This window comes from Castor canadensis, chromosome 3 (assembly GCF_047511655.1).
Source record: "Castor canadensis chromosome 3, mCasCan1.hap1v2, whole genome shotgun sequence".
Lineage (NCBI taxonomy): Eukaryota > Metazoa > Chordata > Mammalia > Rodentia > Castoridae > Castor > Castor canadensis.
The window spans coordinates 31,518,300-31,538,331 of record NC_133388.1 but is presented as its reverse complement, the minus strand read 5'-3'; the positions used below and the strand labels follow the sequence as shown (position 1 = coordinate 31,538,331).

The following is a 20,032-nucleotide window of genomic DNA, read 5'->3' as shown; positions in this document are numbered from 1 at the left end:
GAAGAGTTAAGGGTTTTTCCCCTGGAATGGACTGGCACCGGCAGGTGGCAGCCTAGGACTATGTGGGTGCTAGGACCCCTTCCAAGACCACGCCCCCAGAGCCAAAGCAGTGCAAGGCAATTTCACCATCCGGCCGTGACAGCTTCACAGAAGTCTCCTACACCCCACCCTCGGGTCCTCACGTCGGAGGCCGCAGGGACCCGTCAGGAAATGATAGCCCTACTTTAGTTCAAACGAGTGCTCCAAGATAAGACCACGTGCGCAGGGAAAGGAGCCGGAGAACGAGTTTCACGCATCCTCCTTTAGCCCAGAAGCGCCAACAGGACGGAAAAGTCGACAAATCTCTTAGGCTGAAAGCTCGGCGAGGGCCCGGGAGCCCAGCCAAGGGGAAGAAAGTCGGGAATCCGTGTTGGATTCCACAGAGCACTTTGGGGACACCGAGCTCATTGCACGCGCGCAGGACACTCGGATCCGCACGGAGGAAGACTGTTTTCCCTGAAGAGCGCAAGGGGTCTTCTAGCGGGGTCATGGATTTAGGTGATGGGGGATGAATTTCAGGGGCAGTACAGGAGCTGTGAGGCCAACCGGACGGTTTCCATGGCACCCGGGCCGTGTGAGGAATGCACCCCACAAACTGTGGCGAAACAACTGCTCTGCCCCAAGGGCCGGGTCTAGAAGGCGGGAGAGACGGGGTGGGAGGGAGTCGGGGGGTGGGGGAAGCCGGGCAGGCCGGGGGGCGGGGCGGTCACGTGCGCCCAAGGGGGCGAGGCCCCGAGCCTGCCCGGGAGCGAACAGCCGGCAGAGTGGCTGGGCAAGGAGAAGGAACTTTTTTCCAGGACGGAAAACGCCTTTGGGGGAAAGGCAGAAACAGCCAAAAGCGGGCTGAGGTGTCTGCGGCCGGCTAGGGGACAACGACTGTCGCGGGCAGGGATCGAGAGTTCTAAGGAAAAGTGAGAAGAGTTTGGGAGTGAGCGCAGGAAAACCCATTCGCTGCTTTTACGCAGCTGCAGAACTCTATTCCTTCTGGGACAGGGTTGCACTCTTGGAAAGTGTTCCATCAGCCGTAGGGGACCAGCCAAAAGGCCACTGCCCCTTCAGACTGCAGGAGTCGGCACGTGTCCAGAGCAACAGGGGAGGCTGTGGTTATGGTGAATGAAGATCCTAACCCGGTGGAGCGCGATGACAACCCTGCGCAGGAGTCCGCACTCCAAAAGGACCCCTCCTTCTCCGCTGCCCCCAGCGTCTCCGTCCATCCAAGCGTCTCTGTCCACCCCAGCGTCTCTGTCCACCCCAACGTCTCCATTCAGCCCAGCACCTCCGCCCACCCCAGCAGTTCGGCCCAACCCAGTGGTTTGACCCACCCGAGTAGCTCGGGCCCCGAGGACCTCGGCGTGATCAAGGTGAGCAGGCGCCGTTGGCTGGTGGTCCTGGTGTTCAGCTGCTACTCCATGTGTAATGCCTTTCAGTGGATCCAGTACGGCTCCATCAATAACATCTTCATGAACTTCTACGGGGTCAGCACCTTTGCCATCGACTGGCTGTCCATGTGCTACATGCTCACTTACATCCCTCTGCTCCTGCCTGTGGCCTGGCTGTTGGAGAAATTCGGTCTGCGCACCATTGCCCTCACCGGCTCGGCTCTCAACTGCCTAGGGGCCTGGGTGAAGTTGGGTAGTCTGCAGCCCCATCTTTTCCCAGTCACCGTGGTGGGCCAGGTCATTTGCTCCGTGGCCCAGGTCTTCATCCTGGGAATGCCCTCTCGCATCGCTTCAGTCTGGTTCGGCGCTGATGAGGTTTCCACAGCCTGTTCGGTGGCTGTCTTTGGCAATCAGGTGAGTAGAGGAGTTTGTGAATGGATGTTCAAAGCAGAGTGCATCTTATCATGGTGAGACTGAGTGTATTAGATTATACTAACTGTACCCCACCGTGTGGGAGGCTGTAATTTTCTGACCAACAGCCTTTATGACTCTGGGTGGCTTTGTGGTTGGGTGTGACAGTGTGGTTGGGTGATTGTGACTGTCAGTGACATTGCAAAACCAGTCGGGATGAAAAGCAGGTGGCCTTTTCTTTCATCTACAGTGTCTCCTCCCCCAGCACAAAGCATGCTTCTAGAACAGGGTCCTATTTGAGTGGTGTCACTCCTGAACCTGTGTCAGTCCACCAATCTCCACCTGTGACTTCAGGAATGCTGCTCTTTTTTTTGGCTGCAGCCCTGGGCATTAGACTGTTCTGGTGTCATCAGAACTTGGCAGGTGTTTTTAGCTGGACCAAACAACTTTCCTAGAGTGCTACATCCCCTGGGCTGCATGAGTAGAATTGCAGGGCCAGGTCTGGTGTGCTTGGCACTGTTCTAACCTTCCTTTACACAACTGAAGCCAGGACACTGGCACAGAGCTTTGTGACAAATCCAGAGGGATGGAGTAGAAGTGTCACTCTGAATTTCCAAGAAGGCTTCTAGCATAAATAGTTCATATCTTAATCCTTTCTTCTTTCTTCTTTTGGAAAAGAGAATCCCAAATTCTTTCCAGAAACCTGGCCTTCTTATGAATTTGCTCTCTCCAAATATTAAAAGAGCAAATACTTATAGGGTCTTTCTTTAGCAAGACATGGCCTCTTTCATTTTTTTTCTTCCCAAGCTCATAAGACATGGCCTCTTTCATTTTTTTTTCTTTCCAAGCTTGTACATCCTGGTTTTATGTTTGGTAAGTTACCAGCAGTTCTTCATTCCCATAGCCTGTTTTCTCTTACCTGTTCATAAGTTTCATTTAGAAAATACAACCTTTCATTTACAAATTTTTCATTTGGGAAAGAAACTTGCCAAAACTTCTCTAAAAGCAAATTTCTGTTATGTTCATCTTCACCACCATGAAGGTAACTTGAGTTCAAGTTCCCCCTACCCATGGGTTCTGCACTTGATAATAGAATAAGCAATCAATGAAAGCAAAACAGAGAGACCAACTTTAGCACATAAAAAGCAACAAAAAATCCCTTACATGGTTTTCACTTAGAAGTTTGGATTTTTCGAAAATTGAATTGATTTAAGGGCTGGAGGAGAAAGTAGGTGGATATTTTGTTTCCGACAATTAGGTATTGAGAATGACATTTATTGATCCCCTCCCCTCTAAGGTGACGTGGTTGTGGATTTTAATGTAATTATTGTACCTCCCCCAGGTGAGTTGCACTATTGGGTTTCTCCTTTTTTAGACGCTAATGCTGGGGGGTGAGGGTGGAGCTTCCAACCTCCCCCCCCCCACCCATGGTTAGGTGGTTAGGTAGCAGCAGAGCAGGAGTCATACAGCCTCACATAATCCCAGACCTGCTGTTTGGGAAGCACAGGATTGCAACCTGGAAGGAGACCTCCCAGTTTGCCTGGCTCCGTGGAAATGGTGGATCCTAATACTTTTTTTGTTAACCATAAAGCCCAAAGCAACAAGTTTCCACTCCCTTGTCACACACTAATGAAGGAGCTTAATTCTAGATAGGTCTTTAACATTTAATAGGAACAATTAGTCACTTCCCACTCTACCCACTCTGCAAACACGGAGAGGAAATGATAAGGATTTTACACTTATAACCCCTCTCCCAGGTATATTTGCATTATGGAGACATCTGTTTGGTTTTATGTCTTAGGTTTAATCCTCTGTGCTAAGCTCAACATGAACTGAATTGTTCAGACTTCCTCACAGAGAGATGAGTGTGTTTGTTTTTCTGTGTTTTGACCTTTTTCTGGGTAAAGCATGGCTGAATGGGGGAGAAATATTAACAGAGCATCTGGAGCTTTGCAGCTTAGAAAAAAGACTCTACAGAGCTGTCTAAACAGACTTCAGATTTCATTCCTCATGATAATTCTTCATGGCCTGCAAACTTAACTTTGACCTTGCCCGAGCAGATCGTCATAACTCCTGTTCCTGTCTCAACCAAAACTAAAAAAGACTGGAGGTGTGGCTCTAAGAGTACCGTCTCTACCTAGCAGATGCAAGGCCCTGAGTTCAAATCCTAGAACCATGGGGGTGGGGAAAGGGTACAACAATCAGAGACATACTCTGAAGAGTACTGATAGTGATTAGTAAATAGCAGAACATTACATGGAAATAGCATGCCACAGTAATCTGTAGCTCTTCAAAGACACGAGTGAGGAGTATTCATCAGATATTTTGAAACAATCAGTATTCATCAGATATTTTGATTGATCACTTGGCCACAGTGATCAATAGCCAACAATAACAAGTGTGGGTTGAGGTTGAACAGATAGCTGCTGGGCAGGTGTTTTTGCTGAAGTTTTTGTATAAGGTTGCAGTGTAAGGCTGGGGAGTGTAGCTCAGTGGTACAGTGCTTGCCTAGCATGCACAGGCTCTGGGTTCAATCACTGGCACCACAAAAAAAAAAAAAAAAGTAAGTAAACATGAAATAAAAGTGGTGGCCTCTGGCAGTCTTTTGTGATAGTTTCTATCAGGCATGAAAACTCTTCCTTTACGACCTCCTTGATTTGTTTACCTTTTGTTGTTAGGGTTGACTCAAGTGACTTCATTTTGATTCTGACAACTTTCACATTTCTTTCCCATTGTGGTAATTCTGACCTCTCTCTTCTAAGGATTCTTTATATTTCAGCATACACCAGTGCTTGCTTTCATTCATTCAATAAGCATTTCAGACACTGGGCTAGGGTGTAAAGATAGTCTCTGCCTTCACAGAGTTCACCTATCAGATTTTTAAATTGTACCAGACACCAAGATTCTGATTAAAACAAGAAGACAAAAGTATAGACTTACTTTCAGTTCTCCTTGAGGCTTTTGATATTTTCTCTGCCTGATTGCTACAGGAAAGGATGAAGAAAGGGGAAAGCATCTAATATTTATTAAGCACATATTCATCTATTATTTAACTTAATCCCTCCAACAACTCTGTGACCTAGGAATTGTCCCCATTGTTACAGATGAGGCAACTAAGACCCCTATAAACGAAACGCCCTTATCCAGGGTCCTGAAACTACGGAGTGGTAAAAGATTTGAACCCAGCTCCAAAAGCCCATGTCAGTAAGCCAATATCTAGCTTCAAGTGGATAAACAATATACATTTTTAAAAGAAAAACAATAGTGAGAGTTGGTGTGTAGCTCAGTAGAAGGGCGCTTGTTTGGCATGTACACTAGGCCCTGAGTTCAATCTCCAGCACCACACACACAAAAAGTGGGATTCTGAGGTTCTAATTTTTACCTCTTGTGTCTTGAGAGTTCTTCCTAATAACAAAGTGCCCAGCAGCTTTCTTCAGAGTCTGCGGGCTTAGCCCTTGTCTGTCTACAGGGCGAATTCTGCCTCTTTTAACTTACCATGGTAGCTCTGCCTAGTCAGGAAAGCCGGGCTGAGGCTCAGGGGGTCCACATTCACTGGGGGAGCGTGGGGGACAACCTTGAAGCCTCAAGACTGCAATGAGGCTCTCCCCTTTTCTTGGTAAGCTCTGACCACTTGCTCCCAGGTAGGAACAGCCTGGCATTCTTTTTTTAAGTAACACTTGTAGCATTGTTTCAAAGGAAAGCCATCTGTGTGGGTTTTGAGTGACATGAACACACTGTTATTGCAGGAGGCTTAGAAGGAAGCCTTGTGTTAGAGTCTGAGAGCTTGGTGGCCCAGAAAGAGATAGATTTAAGACTAAGATCTTCAAGGTCAGCTTCAGTCCAGATGGGAGGGACTTCCCCAAGAACCTTTTGGAACTGCCCAGCACAGTGCCACCCAGAAATAGAGAAGGAGAGAGTCAGCTTGCTTTTAGAGGGAAAGAAAATATAATGACCTTATAGATCCAGTCCTGTAGAAGCCACAGTTAGCTGTCTTAAATAGCACTGGCCAACAGAAATATAATACTAACCACACATGCAAGCCACACATGTAACTAATTTTCTAGTAGCTACATTAATAATGCAAATGCAAAAAGCAAAAAGAACAAAGGAAATTAGTTTTAATAATGTATCTTATTTAATCCAATATATCCAAGATATTATTTCAACTTGTTATCAATATAATAAAATAAATAGTGTGCTAGTTTACATCCTTTTTTTTTTTTTCTTGTGGAGGTAGGCATCAAACCCAAGGCCTCAGCTGGGTGTGGTGGCACATATCTATAATCCTAGCATTTGGGAAACTGAGGCAGAAGGATCAAGAGTTCGAGACTAGTCTGGGCTATGTGGTGAGACACTATCTCAAAATAAAAAAACAAAAACAAAAATGCCACCCCAAGGTGCCTTGCATGCTAGGCGAGCACTCTACCACTGAGCTACATGCCCAACTCTACATTTTTTGTGTTACTAAGTCCTTGGAAGCTCGTAGACCGCCACGCCTTTCTGGGTAAGCTGTGACTGGGCCTTGCTCCTTAACTAGGTAGACGTGGCGGTCTGGAACAGTGATGGCAATTCAGCAGTGGAAATAGATCCAGCAGATGAGCGAGATGAGCTGCCAGAAGGCAGCTCCGGTCTTGATGAGGCTGTGCTCGCTGGACTGGCTGATCGTGTGGTGTCACCCAGAGAAGCTGAGAGATTCTGAGGTTGATTTAGGAGCCAGAGTCAGAAGGCTGTGGTCAGCCTACTCTTGCTCCAAAATTGTGGTCACTTGGGTATGTAAAGTCCACATTTACTCTTGGATCTCCTGGTGTCGTGAAATTTTGGGAGGTGAAGGCAAAGTCCTTTGTTCACGTTCACTGATTGTCAGTGGAATGCCACACAAATGCTTGTGCACTTGACTCTTTTTGGCCTCCCATAATGCACTGGAAGATTGGACAAGGTAGGGCTGGGAGTGCAAAACAAGGCTGGTAATAACTGAAAGGAAGTGGAGAGGGTCCAGGACCACCCTTTCAAATGCACATGGTGCCAGCCAGGTCATATAAGTGAGTGAGGTGGGCCTACTAAAGATGACATTGTGTGGTCCCCGTGGGTGTAAGGGCACATGTCCCTCCAAAGACAATAGCACTAACTCCTGTCAATTGTTGTTACACGAAGCATGATCCAGTGTTGTTAGAACTTGGTTTCTTTTTGTCTTTAAAGAGAAACCACAACCTGGATTTTTGTATGGGATCTATTTTTGTATTTTTTTTGGTAGTACTGAGGTTTGAATTCAGGACATCATGCTTGCTAGGCAGGCACTTTATCATTTGAGCCACTCCCTTTTAATCATGTTGAAATATATATAACATAATATTTGTGACTTTGGCCATTCAATGACATTAAATCCACTCACACTGTTGTATAGCTGTCATTACTCTCTACATCTAGAATGTTTTCATCAGTCCTAAGAGAAATACCATTAAGCAACTACTCGTCCCTCCAGCCCTGGGAACCTCTATTCTCCTTTCTCCTCTATAAATTTGTCTTTTGTAAATACCTCGTGTAAGTGGAATCACATGATACTTGTCCTTCTGTGATAAGACTTGTGAAATTGGTTTCTTAAATACTGGTAATTAATGCAAAACTTGTATTTTTGTGTTTTGCTTTGTTTTAAAATTACAGTCTATGTTTTGAAACTGTGAGTCAGATAAACTAGCCAGTTTGAGACTTTGGGGGAGAGCAACATGGCACTGAAGTCCACTTTTGCTGTTTCCTGCCCTAGGAAGCTCTCCCCAAAAGTGTGAGCAGGTGGCAGCAAACCCAGAGGTCAGCAACTGTGGCAGGAAACTGGTCCAGTGCTTTGCCAATAAGGCTGATATTTGTCTCACCCACAAGGCTGGGTGGAAAGACAGATGCCTGGGCCTGGCATGGGCTTCCTTGTCCAACTCTCTAGGGCAAGGTGCCCAGGCTCAAGTAATTTCAACTGTTCCCAGTTGAGGCTAGGGGTCAGGCACTTTTGTCTGAAGTCACCAGGACAGAGGATCGGTATGCACAGAAGTGACTCTCCAGTTTGGAGTCATGTTCTTGTCAGGGCTGACTTATTAGGTGTTTGCTGTATGTTGTGTCTAGTGTGCAGGTGAAAGCAGGGAGAGCTTAGGTCACTCGCCCTCCAGATTTAGGTGACAAGCCCTGATGAGATGTGAAGTGAAACCATTGCAGATTTTCCTTACCCTTTGGTTCTGTGACATTCTCCACTACACTGGAGGAGGCCCAGGTTGGCTTGCCTGGCCTCTGCCTTGTCTTTGATGCCTTGGTGGGCATTGCTACAGTGTCAGTTAATTCATGGAGTCCAAATCTTCAGCTTAGGATTCCAAGATCCTTGCTCCCTCCCCATCCTATCCAGCCTGACTCTTGTCACCTCCCAGCCTTGTCTTTGCTCTGACCAGTCTGGCTCCATAACCATCTCCTTGAAGAGGTATTGTTTAAGGAATAAGACTCAGGCACTGGAGAGTGACGTCAGCAAGATGGTAGACTAGGAAGCCTAAGGCATTTGCTTCCCCATGAAGACATTAAATGAACAACTAGGAACTGGCTAAAATAACTTCCTTGTAGGACCTCTGGAAATCAGCAGAGATCTACAGCAACCAAGAACACCCAACCAAGAAAAAGCCACATTCAAAATGATAGGAAAAGTGGATGTTTTTTTCCTAAAACCCCTTGCCTCACTCCTTCCCCCATGCTGCGCCTCCCAGTCTCCAGTTCTCTTTTGCAAACTAAACACAGCAGAAAGAATGAATTTGCAGCACTGTAACCTATTTAAACACAATAGCATTTTATGCACTACAATGCACAGTCCAACAAGGAAATTAAGGAAGCAATTCCATTTACAATAGTGTCAAAAATACTTAGGAATAAAACAAGGGAGGGAAGAACTTTGCTGAAAACTATAAAATGTTGTTGGAAGAAATCTAAGAAAACACATGTGAATGGAAAGACATTCTGTGTCCTCCACTGGAAAACTAAATAACGTTAAGATGCTGGTCCTACCCAGAGTGACCTACAGAGTCAGGGAATCTCTGTCAAATCCTAATACCCTTTTCTGCAGAAATTAAAAAAATATCCATCCTAAAATTTATATGGAAGCTCAAAGGACTGTGAATAGCTGAAATAATCTTGAAAAAAGGATAACAAGGTTGGAGGTCCCCCTGATTTCAAACCTTTCTACAAAGGCAGTGAGGTGCTGACATAAAGGCAGACATAAAAAACAATGGGATAGAGAAGAGAAATCAGAAATAAACCCTCATGTATATGATCAAGTGATTTTTTTTTTTGGTGGAACTGGGGTTTGATTGTACTTGAAAGCAGACACTTGAAAGTGATTTTTGGCAATGATGTCAAGACCTTTCTTTGGAGAAGACAATCTTCAACACATGATGCTTGGAAAACTGGATATCACCATGTGAAAGCATAAAATTAGACACTTATGCTGTATACAAAAATTAATTTAAACTGAATAAAGGCAAACAGAAAAGCTAAAACCATAAAAATGCTTAGAAGGAAACATAGGGGAAAAACTAAGACATTTAGTTTGGCAGTGATGTCTTGGCTATGACACCAAAAGCAGGTATCAAAAGAAAAAAGTAGATGGAATTGGACATCAAAATTGAAAACTTTTGTGCATTGGAGGACACTATCAATGGAGTGAAAAGGCCGCCCCACAGAATCTGAGAAAGAGGAAGAGTTGGTTGATAAGGTGGCCAAACATGAGAGGCAGGAACCATGAGTCTCAAATCCACCTGCCCTTGGGTGGGGCTTAGGGGAATCAATAAAATAAGGAAGAAGGAGGTCTGAGATGTGTGGAAAGAGATAGTGAAGTGACCAGTAACCTATGCATGTATAGTCAAACGTCACAACTCCTCATAGGACATATGTTCAGAAAATGGCTATGTTACTGTGCTTTGAGGATGGAGGTTTGGCTCTCTGGTATTAAAATGTCACCCTTGTTCACCTGTGCAGGCTCTACACAATGGTTTCAACTGGCCTGAGCTATCCCCAACTTCCTGAAAAACAACTTAGGTAACCGTTACCATCACGACCCATGTATCAGAGGTGTTGTCTATAGCAAAGTTAATAGGAGTATATTGCTAACCTACTTTTTTTTTGGGGGGGGATCTCTAAAATTGGTGATAAAAGCAAATAAAGCTAGAAATTTACAGCTACAATTCAATTCAGTTCTAACATTGCCTGCCTGGAGTTGGTAGATTCCACAAGACAAGGGTTCAGTCTCACAGCACCGCTCCTACCTCAAAGCGGGGGATACTCATACTTCTGACCAACCAGCTATAAATCGAGGGCCCCCAAGGTTTAGTTCCCTACATAAACTCACAGAATTCAGGAGAATACTTGATTTACATTTACCAGTTTATCGTAAAAGACACACTTGGGAAGAGCCAAATGAAATTGGTACATGGGGACAGGGTATGGGAAGAAGGTAGGTGTGGAGCTTCTACACCTGGCATGCCACCCTTGCAGTCCTTCCATGTGTTCCCCAACCTTGGAGCTTTCTGAAATTCAAAATTCTAGAGTTTTTACTCAGCTCAATTTCCAGCACCCCTCCCTTCTCTCCCTAGAGTAGGGTGGGGTGGGGCTGAACGTTCCCACTTCCTAATGTCTTTAGTAAAGGTTCAGGCCCCCATCCTGAGGTTGTCTAGGGACCTTAACCTGTCACTTATTAGCATAAACTCAGGTCTCTAGGAAGAGTGTTCTTTAAAAAGAGCAAAGTCCTTACTGTCATTCAGGAAATTCCAGGACAGGGATAAAAACCAAACAATATTTTTTATTATATTGCAGGTACATTTGGTAGTCAGATCCATAGCCTGGAAAGTAGACTGATGGTTACCAAGGCCCTGGGAGGGGGGGAATGGGAAGTATTGTTTAATGGGTACAGAGTTTCAGTTTGAGACAGAAGTAGTTCTGGAGTTGGATGGAAGCAATGGTTACATGATAATGTTAATGGTATTTAGCACTACATAACTGTACACTTAAAAATAGTTAAAATATTACATTTGTTTCTTGGTGCTAGGAATCAAACCCAGGGCCTCATACATGCTGGATAATTACTCTATCACTGAGCCACACCCACAGCCCCAAATATTAAAATTTTACACTGTGTATATTTAACTACCACCACCAAAAAAGATAAAAAAAAAAAAAAGGAAAATAGCTCTACACACACCCTCTTCCAACCGGGACCTACTCACCTCCCTCACCACCCACATCATTTTTATGTGACACACAAATTCCCCGGCCTGAGTACTGCTGGCTTTTGGTGGTCTGTTCTGTCTCCTGTGCTCTTCCCCTTCTCCAGCTCCTCTTAGCACTGAGAAACTCACCAAAGGCTGCTAGGCTTTGAGCATAACAGGTGCTCGAATTCAGATACGTGAATCAACAGGTTTTCACTTCCTCAAAGAAATCAAGGCAACCAGTTAACCGAGACTTCAGCTCATGAGAGGGAAGAATGATCACGCCTGGATTGTCTTCCCCATGTGACTCAAAATCTTATTCTTTCACTGGGAGAAGCTAGGACGTTCTTACCGGTGCATTGCATAGAACACAATCTTTAGCTCTGCTGGTATACAGCAACCAGACCCATAACTGTCATTACTCTTGTCTTCTTTTGTGAAGTAGAGATAGTATGGTTACTGAAAAAGGTGCAGGAGAGGGTTAAAAGGGAGGATATATAAAAGGCATTTAGCAGAGTGTATCAGATAAGGAGATAAAGGAAGAAATATGTTCTGAGTTGTGAATAATGGTCATTGACTCTGTCATCTGGGGGCTCCTGATCTAGGAGAGGTCAACATTTAAGCCTCTCCAAGGGAGGCTTAAGGTCACATGTACACAGGAATTAAGAGATGACAGAATGGGAAAGCATTGTCCCTAGCCCAGCATGGTGCTGAGAGGTTGGGGGTGGGGCAAACAAGACAGTTTCCCTGAGTAGCTAGAGGTTGAGTTGATTTTTAATGAACAAAGTGACCAGAAGTTGAATGCAGAGGAAGGACGGGCCTTTTCAGAAAGTTCCCAACAGTATCCTGATGGGGATTTGGCTCTCTTGAGAGCTACTCAAATAAAGAGCAGAGCAGGTGCTGGAGTTGGTATCATTTTCCTAGTGTGGTAATGAGAGCTGTTTGTGGTGAGACTTTGGGGTCTCTGGGATGACACAGATACTGGGCTAGCCCCATGCCTGCACAGCAGACTGCAGTCTCACAAACCCAAGACTGTGCTGAAGGAAGGGGGCACCCAGGCTTATCAGGTGTGTACAGCTGCTTTCCAAGGCACAATTCTTGGATCTTTTTCCAGCAATGCTGTTAACAGGATGTCCTTCCCTAACTTCAACTCCCGGCAACCGCCAACATCAGTCGGCCTTGCATGGCTTGCAGGATAAAGGTTGGAGAACCACTGGTGAAGGTGAAAGGTGGTGTTTCCTCTTTATTCTACCCCATACAATTCCAATTCAACAGAGCATCTTCCTTTCCTTAATCTTGCAGAACTGAAGTCCTGTTTCTTTGGGAAGTCACTGAGTGGTGGAAGGCACCCTGCAGGCTTCTGAGCTCAGTCTCTTACCCCACACAGCTCAAGCTGTCACCTGGCCAGAGTAGGAGAGTGCTATCTGTTTGCAGAGGGCGGTGGGAGGTAGGGCCAGATTTCACTTCTGTATTGACTTCTGGGTATTAGACGTAGTGTGGGAGCCTCATGGTGGGCCTGTTTGCCTTGGCTTCCACCTGATTCCTCCTGTAGTGAGCAGATGAACACAAGCCCCTTTTGGTTCCAAGAGCTGGCTTTGGGTTGGACAGTCCTGCAGGCTCCCAAGCAGAGGGGCTACTTTTTCACTTTTTTTCCTTTCTCATCTCCCCTGGAAATTCTCAATTTCTGTTGAAAATGATTGGGTTGACATGGTTAGGTTTGCTTTGTGGCTCTAGAGGCAGCCAGCCTCCCTCTGTACGGAGCTATTTGTGTCTTCTCTGGAACAAGTAGGGAGTCATCCATGTTAAACAGTCCCATTCCCCTGGGCTGTTTGTTTAGGGTAGTGGCGGCCCCTTGAGCAATCCAGACCTCCCCAGACCTTTGTCCTGGGCATCCCTGTTTGGTGCTGGACATATTTGTGGAGCCATTTGAGCACACTCATGGAACAGTTTCTCCTGAGTTCCTGGACAGAAACACATACCTCTCTCTCATCTTCCCTGCCTGAGATACCTGGGGAGGCCAGCAGAGCTAAGAATTGTTTCTTGATGTCAGTCTTTGGGGCCGTGAGATCAATTGTCTCCAAAGTGTGGTTCGTGAACTTCTCAGAATCAAACATCCTGGAGTATTCATTAAAATGCAAATTCCAGGCCCTTCCTTGTGGTACATACCTGCAATCCCAGCCCCCATGAGGCTGAGGCAGGAGGATAGTGAGTTGAAGGCCAGTCAGGTCTTGCGAGCTTCGAGAGCTCCTGCCTACTGACCTAACTTGGGGCAACTGGAGATGCAGAAAGGACAAAAGACAGGAGACAAACACGCACAAAATTGGGATCAGGTGTGCTGGGCACCCGGCTGGAGACACACAACAGCCTTGTTACTTCTTTTTTACTTCTCTTCTCTTCTTTTACTTTGCTTCTTTTCTCTATTCTTTAAAATCTTACTTCTGTTCTATTCTTTAAAGCCTTTCTTCTTTTCTATTCTTTAAAGTCTCGGTCCTTAGACTCACAGACACACAACAGCCGCCGCCAGCAGCATCAGCTGTAGCAGCCAGCAGTGTCATCATGGCAACCAACCTCTCAAGCAGCCAACCAACTCCCAAACAGCCAACCCTCGCAAGCAGCCAATCAACCAACGTCCTGCTTCAGCGAGTCGTTTGTATATAGTCGAAAACAAGGAGGTGGAGCAACAGTTCATTGCAGGGCAGTTGGGGGGCTGGAGGGGGGCATTGCATTGTAACAAGAGAAACCTGTGATCACTATTCTCTGAACATAAACATCTTAGGAAAAGCAGCTGTGCTGCATTTTGCCCTTGCCCACTTCTACAGCTGGGGCCATGCCAAACTCAGCCTTGCAGATTATTTGACATAGCTGTGTTTGTGTCAAGTTCTCATAGGCTTCTCATACTCCACTCTCCACAGTCAGGGCTAAATAGCAAGACCCTGTCTCAAAGATACACAGATTCTTAAGTATGGGAGCAGACCCAAGGAATTAGCCTCTCTGGAGTAGGACCCAGGAATCTGTGTTTTTGATTCTCCTCCAAGGATTTTGATGCTCATAGTTTGAGATCTGTGTGGAGGACAGGGAAGCTGGACCCAGTTCTGTGGACAGCCATGTTTGGCACTTCCAGTAGGACAGCTGTTTTCTTTGGACATCTGCTTTGTTTTCTGGAACAGGAATGCCAGCCTCATGAGGTTGCCATCAAGGTTAAGTGAGGCGATGTCTATGTGCAAACTCCTGGAACCAAATCTGCCCTCCATTAACGTGGCCTGAACCCACATCAGTCATCCCCCTCTGGCCCTTACTCCTGTTCTGGTACCCTAGCTTCCAGCTGTTCTCTTTGTATAGGGCATCTACATTACCCTCTCTGGAATTCCTGTGGACAGATCTTCCTCCCTGGGAACTTGAGCAGGTCCAACAGTCCATATTCTCTTCAGGTGAGGTAGGTAAGAGACAGCATCCCACACTTCTAGATAGAGCTCATCCCCATCAGCAGCTGGAGTCCTGGGACACAGGCCTGAAGAGGCCTTGCCTGGCTGGCAAGAGGGACTAAGGACCTTGGATCTGAAGAGGAGTGGCTGCAATTCTGCTACTCAGGTGCACTCTCTCACCACCAGTGTCTGGGATTTCACCATCAGAGGCTGTATCTCCTCATTGTGGAAAGAAAATTGAAGAGCATTTCCTGTGATAATTATTTAATAACAGATCAGCCATAGCCTCAAGAGGATGGGGGCTAATGAGTGGGGGGGAGAATGTAGCTTGATCCAGCCCTCTGACTAATCTTCCTCACCTTTTGTGTGTGGCTGATCTCCCCTGAAAAAATCTCCTCCACCACTTCCTCAATTTCTGGAGTGTTTGAAGTAGCTTCTGGGAAAAGCAGCAAGTGGTCAAGTCTCACCCTCTTTGGGCTAGCTGAGCTGGAGTGGGGGTACTGGGAAGACTCAGGGCTCCCTGGTTCTCTGGAGCTACTTTCTGTGCTCTGGCCCCTCACAGGCCTCCAGTGTCTTGTGTGTAACTGCCCCTTCTGTGTTAGGCATCCTCAGCTTCAGGCCTGCTGTGTGGCCTGGAGACAAGCCTCATCACAACCCCTTGCTTTTTCTGTGGAGTAAGGAAGACCATCCTTGCCAATGTTTGTTTCCCTCAAGGCTTGTGGGGGGAGGACATTGTGTTTTCAGGACCTGGATCAGTGGCTAGAAGACTGAGGACATCTCTCTTCTATCCTCTCTTCTCTGGGTTGCCCTCTGACTCACTGTCCAGAAATAACTTTAATAAAGAAGTGCACAGTAAATATGTCATCTTTGTGTGACAACCCAGACATTCTGCAGACAGATCTCACAGCAACAAGTTCCTCAGTTGCAAATTATCTCATCAGACACTGGATCATAAGGAGGCTAAGGCCATGCCTTTCTGCAATCTGTTGCTTCTTCCTTGTTAAAGTTCAGCAAGATTTCCTGGGAAGTGATCAAGGCTGGGAACAGAACATCAGAAGTCTTGATGCTGACCTTGACCCTGATTCCCTTTGTGACTTCAGCAAGTTGCTTAAAGTCAGTCATGAATGGAAACGCAGCCCTCCCAGAAAGGACTCTGCTCCCTATCTGTACACTGGGCCTCCTGCTGTTGATTTCACTGGGTTGTTTGAGGTCCAGATAATATGCAGGATGTGCAGGTGCCTTGAAAATGGTGAAATACTGTGCAGGTGTTAACTTTTAGCTTGCACTTAAAAAAAAGACTATAGACGTGCCATTTGACAGGTCTCTGTTTTGTGACTGGGGGCTACACCTCCATTTACGGACATCTTGCTGTTCTGAGTGAGCTTTGGTTATTTTGTTGAAGGAGCCTTCCTCTCTGGGAGCTTCTGGGTTCCCAGCATCCCTCTCAACAGTAAAGACAGAAGGCAGTGCTTAAACCTTTTGAGCTGAGCCACTCTGTAGCTCCAGGAGTCTTGTGGAGCCTCTGGTTTCTTCTCATTCCAAGAAGATCACAGGTGGCTGCAGAGGACTTTTTGCCAAGGGATGGCAAAATACAGCCTCTATGTCTGTGTGTGGCTAACATGGCTCCTCTTTCCTGTTCAGGAAAGTGGCGGTGGGGGCATAGCACAGAACTGATGTAGTCCTCACCCTCAGGTGATGGGGCCTGGGTGGAAGAAGTTTCTCCTAAGGGCTGAGCATGGTTCTGGTCCTACCAAGTTTTCTTCCAGCCCTTCACAGTTAGCAAGTGGCAGGGATCAGAGGTTAACTAATCGTATTGACGGGGCTTGGACAATGCTTATGAAGATGCTGCACTTTCTCCTTGGTGAGTCTCTCCCTCCAGAGTTCCTTCCCATCTCCATTATCTGCCCTACATGTGTTGGCCCTGCATTCTTATATATCCCACAAAATTTCATGATCTGTCTTTGGGTGCCCTCTTCTTTGTGAGTAAACCACACAGGCCCTTGGCCAGCCAGTCTTTGTCTCTGCTCTGTTTTCTCCTCGAATCAATCTTGTTTGCCCAGGATTTCATCCCTGTGTCTCCCCAATTCACAGCAGGCAGCACACAATTGAAAGACTATCAAATGTTTTTTTGAGACAATGCCCTGTAGCTTTTATTATATTTATTGAACAAATCCCAAGGATCTCCTGCAAGGCAAGCCATCTAAATATCGGAAATGCAACCATGAATGGGAAAGAGAAGCTCCCTGCTCTTAAAGAGTTACATTTAAAGGAAGAGAGATTAGATTGTAAACCAGGCACTCAAGTGATAGTGGTAAAGAGGTCCCTGGAACTCTTTAAATAACAAGGCCAGATCTGATGGTGCTGCTCTCTTGGGGTGGGATTAGATATGAGTGGCTAATAGTTTTCTTTGTGTAAGGTTTAGGTTGCATCAAGATCTAAGCTAGTGTCTCATGCCTGTAATCCTAGCTACTCAGGAGGCAGAGATCAGGAGGATTGCAGTTTGAAGCCAGCCCAGGCAAATAGTTCGTGAGACCCTATCTCGAAAAAAACCCTTCACGAAAAGGGCTGATGGTATGGCTCAAGGTGAAGGCCCTGAGTTTAAGCCCCAGTACTGCCAAAAAAAAAAAAAAAAAAAAAAGATTTAAGGTTTCTTTTTATTTCCACCTTTCTCTCTGGAGTCATGAAGCAGGATTAATTAATTTATGAAGTTGGCTTCTTAGAAAAAAAGCTACCCAGGGCCCACCCTATCTATTTTTGGAGGTGTACACTGGAGTAAGAGGAACTGGGTCATGTTCATGGCTGTCTATGAAGCAACAGGTCTGAAGTTCACCACAGAATTAGAGGACTGTCACCAAGGAAATCCATCTAGACTTAGGAAGCTTGGGAGGATTAGCAATATTGACTGTTGTATAAACACCACTTTTAGAACTGAGAGTATATTGTGTTGCAGATGGAGAAGACAGTTCTCCTTTGAGCTGTTTTATCTGTCAAAGGGCATGAAGTGGTAAAGTTGACAGGGCAAACACTCAGGACCAACGGGTCTGTCCATTGGCTGTTGAGTGCTAGCAATTGGGAAAGAGTTGGTGGGAAATGCCAAGGCATTTGAATGGAGCTTTGCACATTGTTTACTTCAAATATGAAAAGCAGGGAGTGTAGTTTGCATGCTACAAACCTGGCTGACTGAGTTCAAAAATATCTACTCAGTTTTCCTTTTTCCTAGTTGAGTCATAGTGAGCTGTGGCCATTGGCTGTCAATGTGGTCAGCCCAAGGGACCTTTGGGTGTTGAAGCCAACAGTGACTGGTACTTTTATGGAAAGGGGGGACAGAGAAGACTTCACTTGGAGACATAGACTGACCCTTTGCAGAGTTCACCACGAGAATGATTTCAAGGGGAACACACACCTAACCCTTGAGCAATTATGTACCAGGAGGTTCCAGAGTTAGGGGTGATCAAAAATAGACATAAAAAAACTAAAGTAAATAAAATGAAGCCTTTTGTCAGCATCACTTTTTTTTTAATCAGAAAAAGTTTCCCTGTAGAACTCAGACCCTTTCCCTAAACTTAGCATCTTCTCTGTTTACAGCCTAGGGTATCTCTGCTCTTCAGCTACCTTCCACCCCCCCAAAGATGAGGAGGAATTCCAGCACCAAGGCTGTAGGTCAAGATCAAGGTATTTGAGACAGATGTAAGCTTGGTGAGAATGAGCTCCTTGTCTCACAACTGTTGTCTCCTCTCTTACTTTTCACTAGAGTGCTTAGTATGCAAAAGGTGTTCATACTGTGCACAGGTTTAAGAGTGAAAACTTGATTAACCCACATTTCAATGACCTCCATGTCTAATCTTGGGGCTCCCCAAATGTGAGTTCTTCTTATATCATTCCACTTCTCATCTGCTTTCTTTTGGTGATAAATTCTTTATCAAATTTTTATTTATTATTATTACTATTTTGACTATACTGGGGTTCAAACTTTGGGCTTTACTCTTGTAAGACAGGCACTCCACTATTGAGTTATGCCACCAGCAGCAAACTGCTAGCCTGCCCAACTTTGTTGTAAAGGAGACTGAGTTAGATTTGAGCTGTACAGTTCTAGGAATCGTTTTGTTTTTTGGAAAATATTTCCTGAGCACCATCTCTGTTCTTGGCATTGTGCCAGACATAGTGTGAGGAGAAGTCACACAAGTAAATGACAGTCAATGCTCCTGTCCCCAACATACTAACAGTCTAGTGGGAGAGTTAATGTCATACACGAAAAGAAATAACCCAAACTGAGAATTCCACAAGAACAAGCATCCCTGAGGGTATAACTGTGTGTAACAAACCAGACTGTAGTTGGAGTCACCTCACTATTGCTTCCTCCACTGGCTAGAATTAGGAGGACACATGAACTACAGACCTGAGCTTATCAGCTTGAAGCAATGTCAGGCTTTGGAGAGCATCACTCTTCTCTGGCATTCAACGTGTCCATCCAGGGCTTTGGAGTTGAATCTCAGTTCAGCCATTGGAAGCTAGGTGACTTTAGGTAAAATCATAGATGTTTTCTCATCTGTAAAAATCCAGAGATGATGTTGCTGACTTCAGGGGGTGGTTATGGGGTAAGGTTATGAAGTTCTGAAATTCCATGTGAAAAATCTTTTAGTACACTGTTTTCCACATAGTAGGTACTCAGTACATATTAGTTTCTTCCTTTCTAGTTTCAATAATGAAGAGCAGAGTATCTAGTGTAATGGGTAAGAATACAGTCGACCTAAACTAAAGTCTACCCTCATCAATTATTGTTAGGTTCTTTCTCTCTCTCTCTCTCTTTGGTGGTACTGGGATTTGAGCTCAGGCCCTTACACTTGCTAGGCAAGTGCTCTTACCACTTGAGCCACCCCACCAGCCCTGTTTTGTGTTGGGTATTTTTGAGATAGGGTCTCATGGAAGGAACTATTTGCCTGGGATGGCTTTAAACCTCAATCCTCCTGATCTCTGCCCCCTGAGTAGCTAGGATTACAGGCATGAGCTACCGATGCCTGGCTATCATTAGGTTCTTGGGTAAGCTATTTAAATACCAGGTTCCTCAACTTTAAAATAGGGATTAGGTCAGTGCCTGTCACATGGTGAGCACATGTATCCGATCTTCTTACAGTTGTTATCTTCCCTAGCAATAAATAACTGTAGGCTATCCTAATTTTGGGAGCTGCCTTTTCTTGTATTTCCATAGTCTCTCTCCTCCTCTCTCCTCCAGGATTGAGAAAACCCAAGAGTGGTAAGGCAGTATAAGCCAGCAGCAGCATCACAACTTTGTAACTGGAAGGGAGCTCTAAGGAAGTGCAGAATTGATCAGCTTTGACCTTGCTTCCTAAATTCTTAGAGACCTAAACTTAGTCTTTAAATCTATAAACCCCTTTCACGAGCAGTTCTCTCAAATCAATGGGATCATTTTTGTTTCTGAGGCCTGCCATTTCCTTAATCCCAAATCAGCCTTTTCAAAAGAAGCCAAGGACTTGAATCTGGGGATTTCAAAACTACAGTCATATGAATGGGCTTTGCATGCATATCGCTGCTTACCATGGCAGGT

General features: G+C 45.4%; 1 protein-coding gene across 3 annotated transcripts in view; it reads left to right on the top strand.

Annotated features, from left to right (window-relative positions):
* The first annotated feature begins 720 nt into the window (after positions 1-720).
* Positions 721-20,032, top strand: part of Flvcr2 (FLVCR choline and putative heme transporter 2) — a 51,284-nt gene continuing 31,972 nt past the window's right edge. For all 3 annotated transcript variants that reach the window (XR_012446086.1, XM_020163307.2, XM_074067509.1), the window contains exon 1: positions 721-1,832. Coding sequence is in view for 2 of the 3 variants with exons in the window: in XM_020163307.2 (XP_020018896.1) it covers positions 1,146-1,832 (687 nt within the window). In the remaining variant the exon portion in view is untranslated. The remainder of the gene's footprint in view (positions 1,833-20,032) is intronic.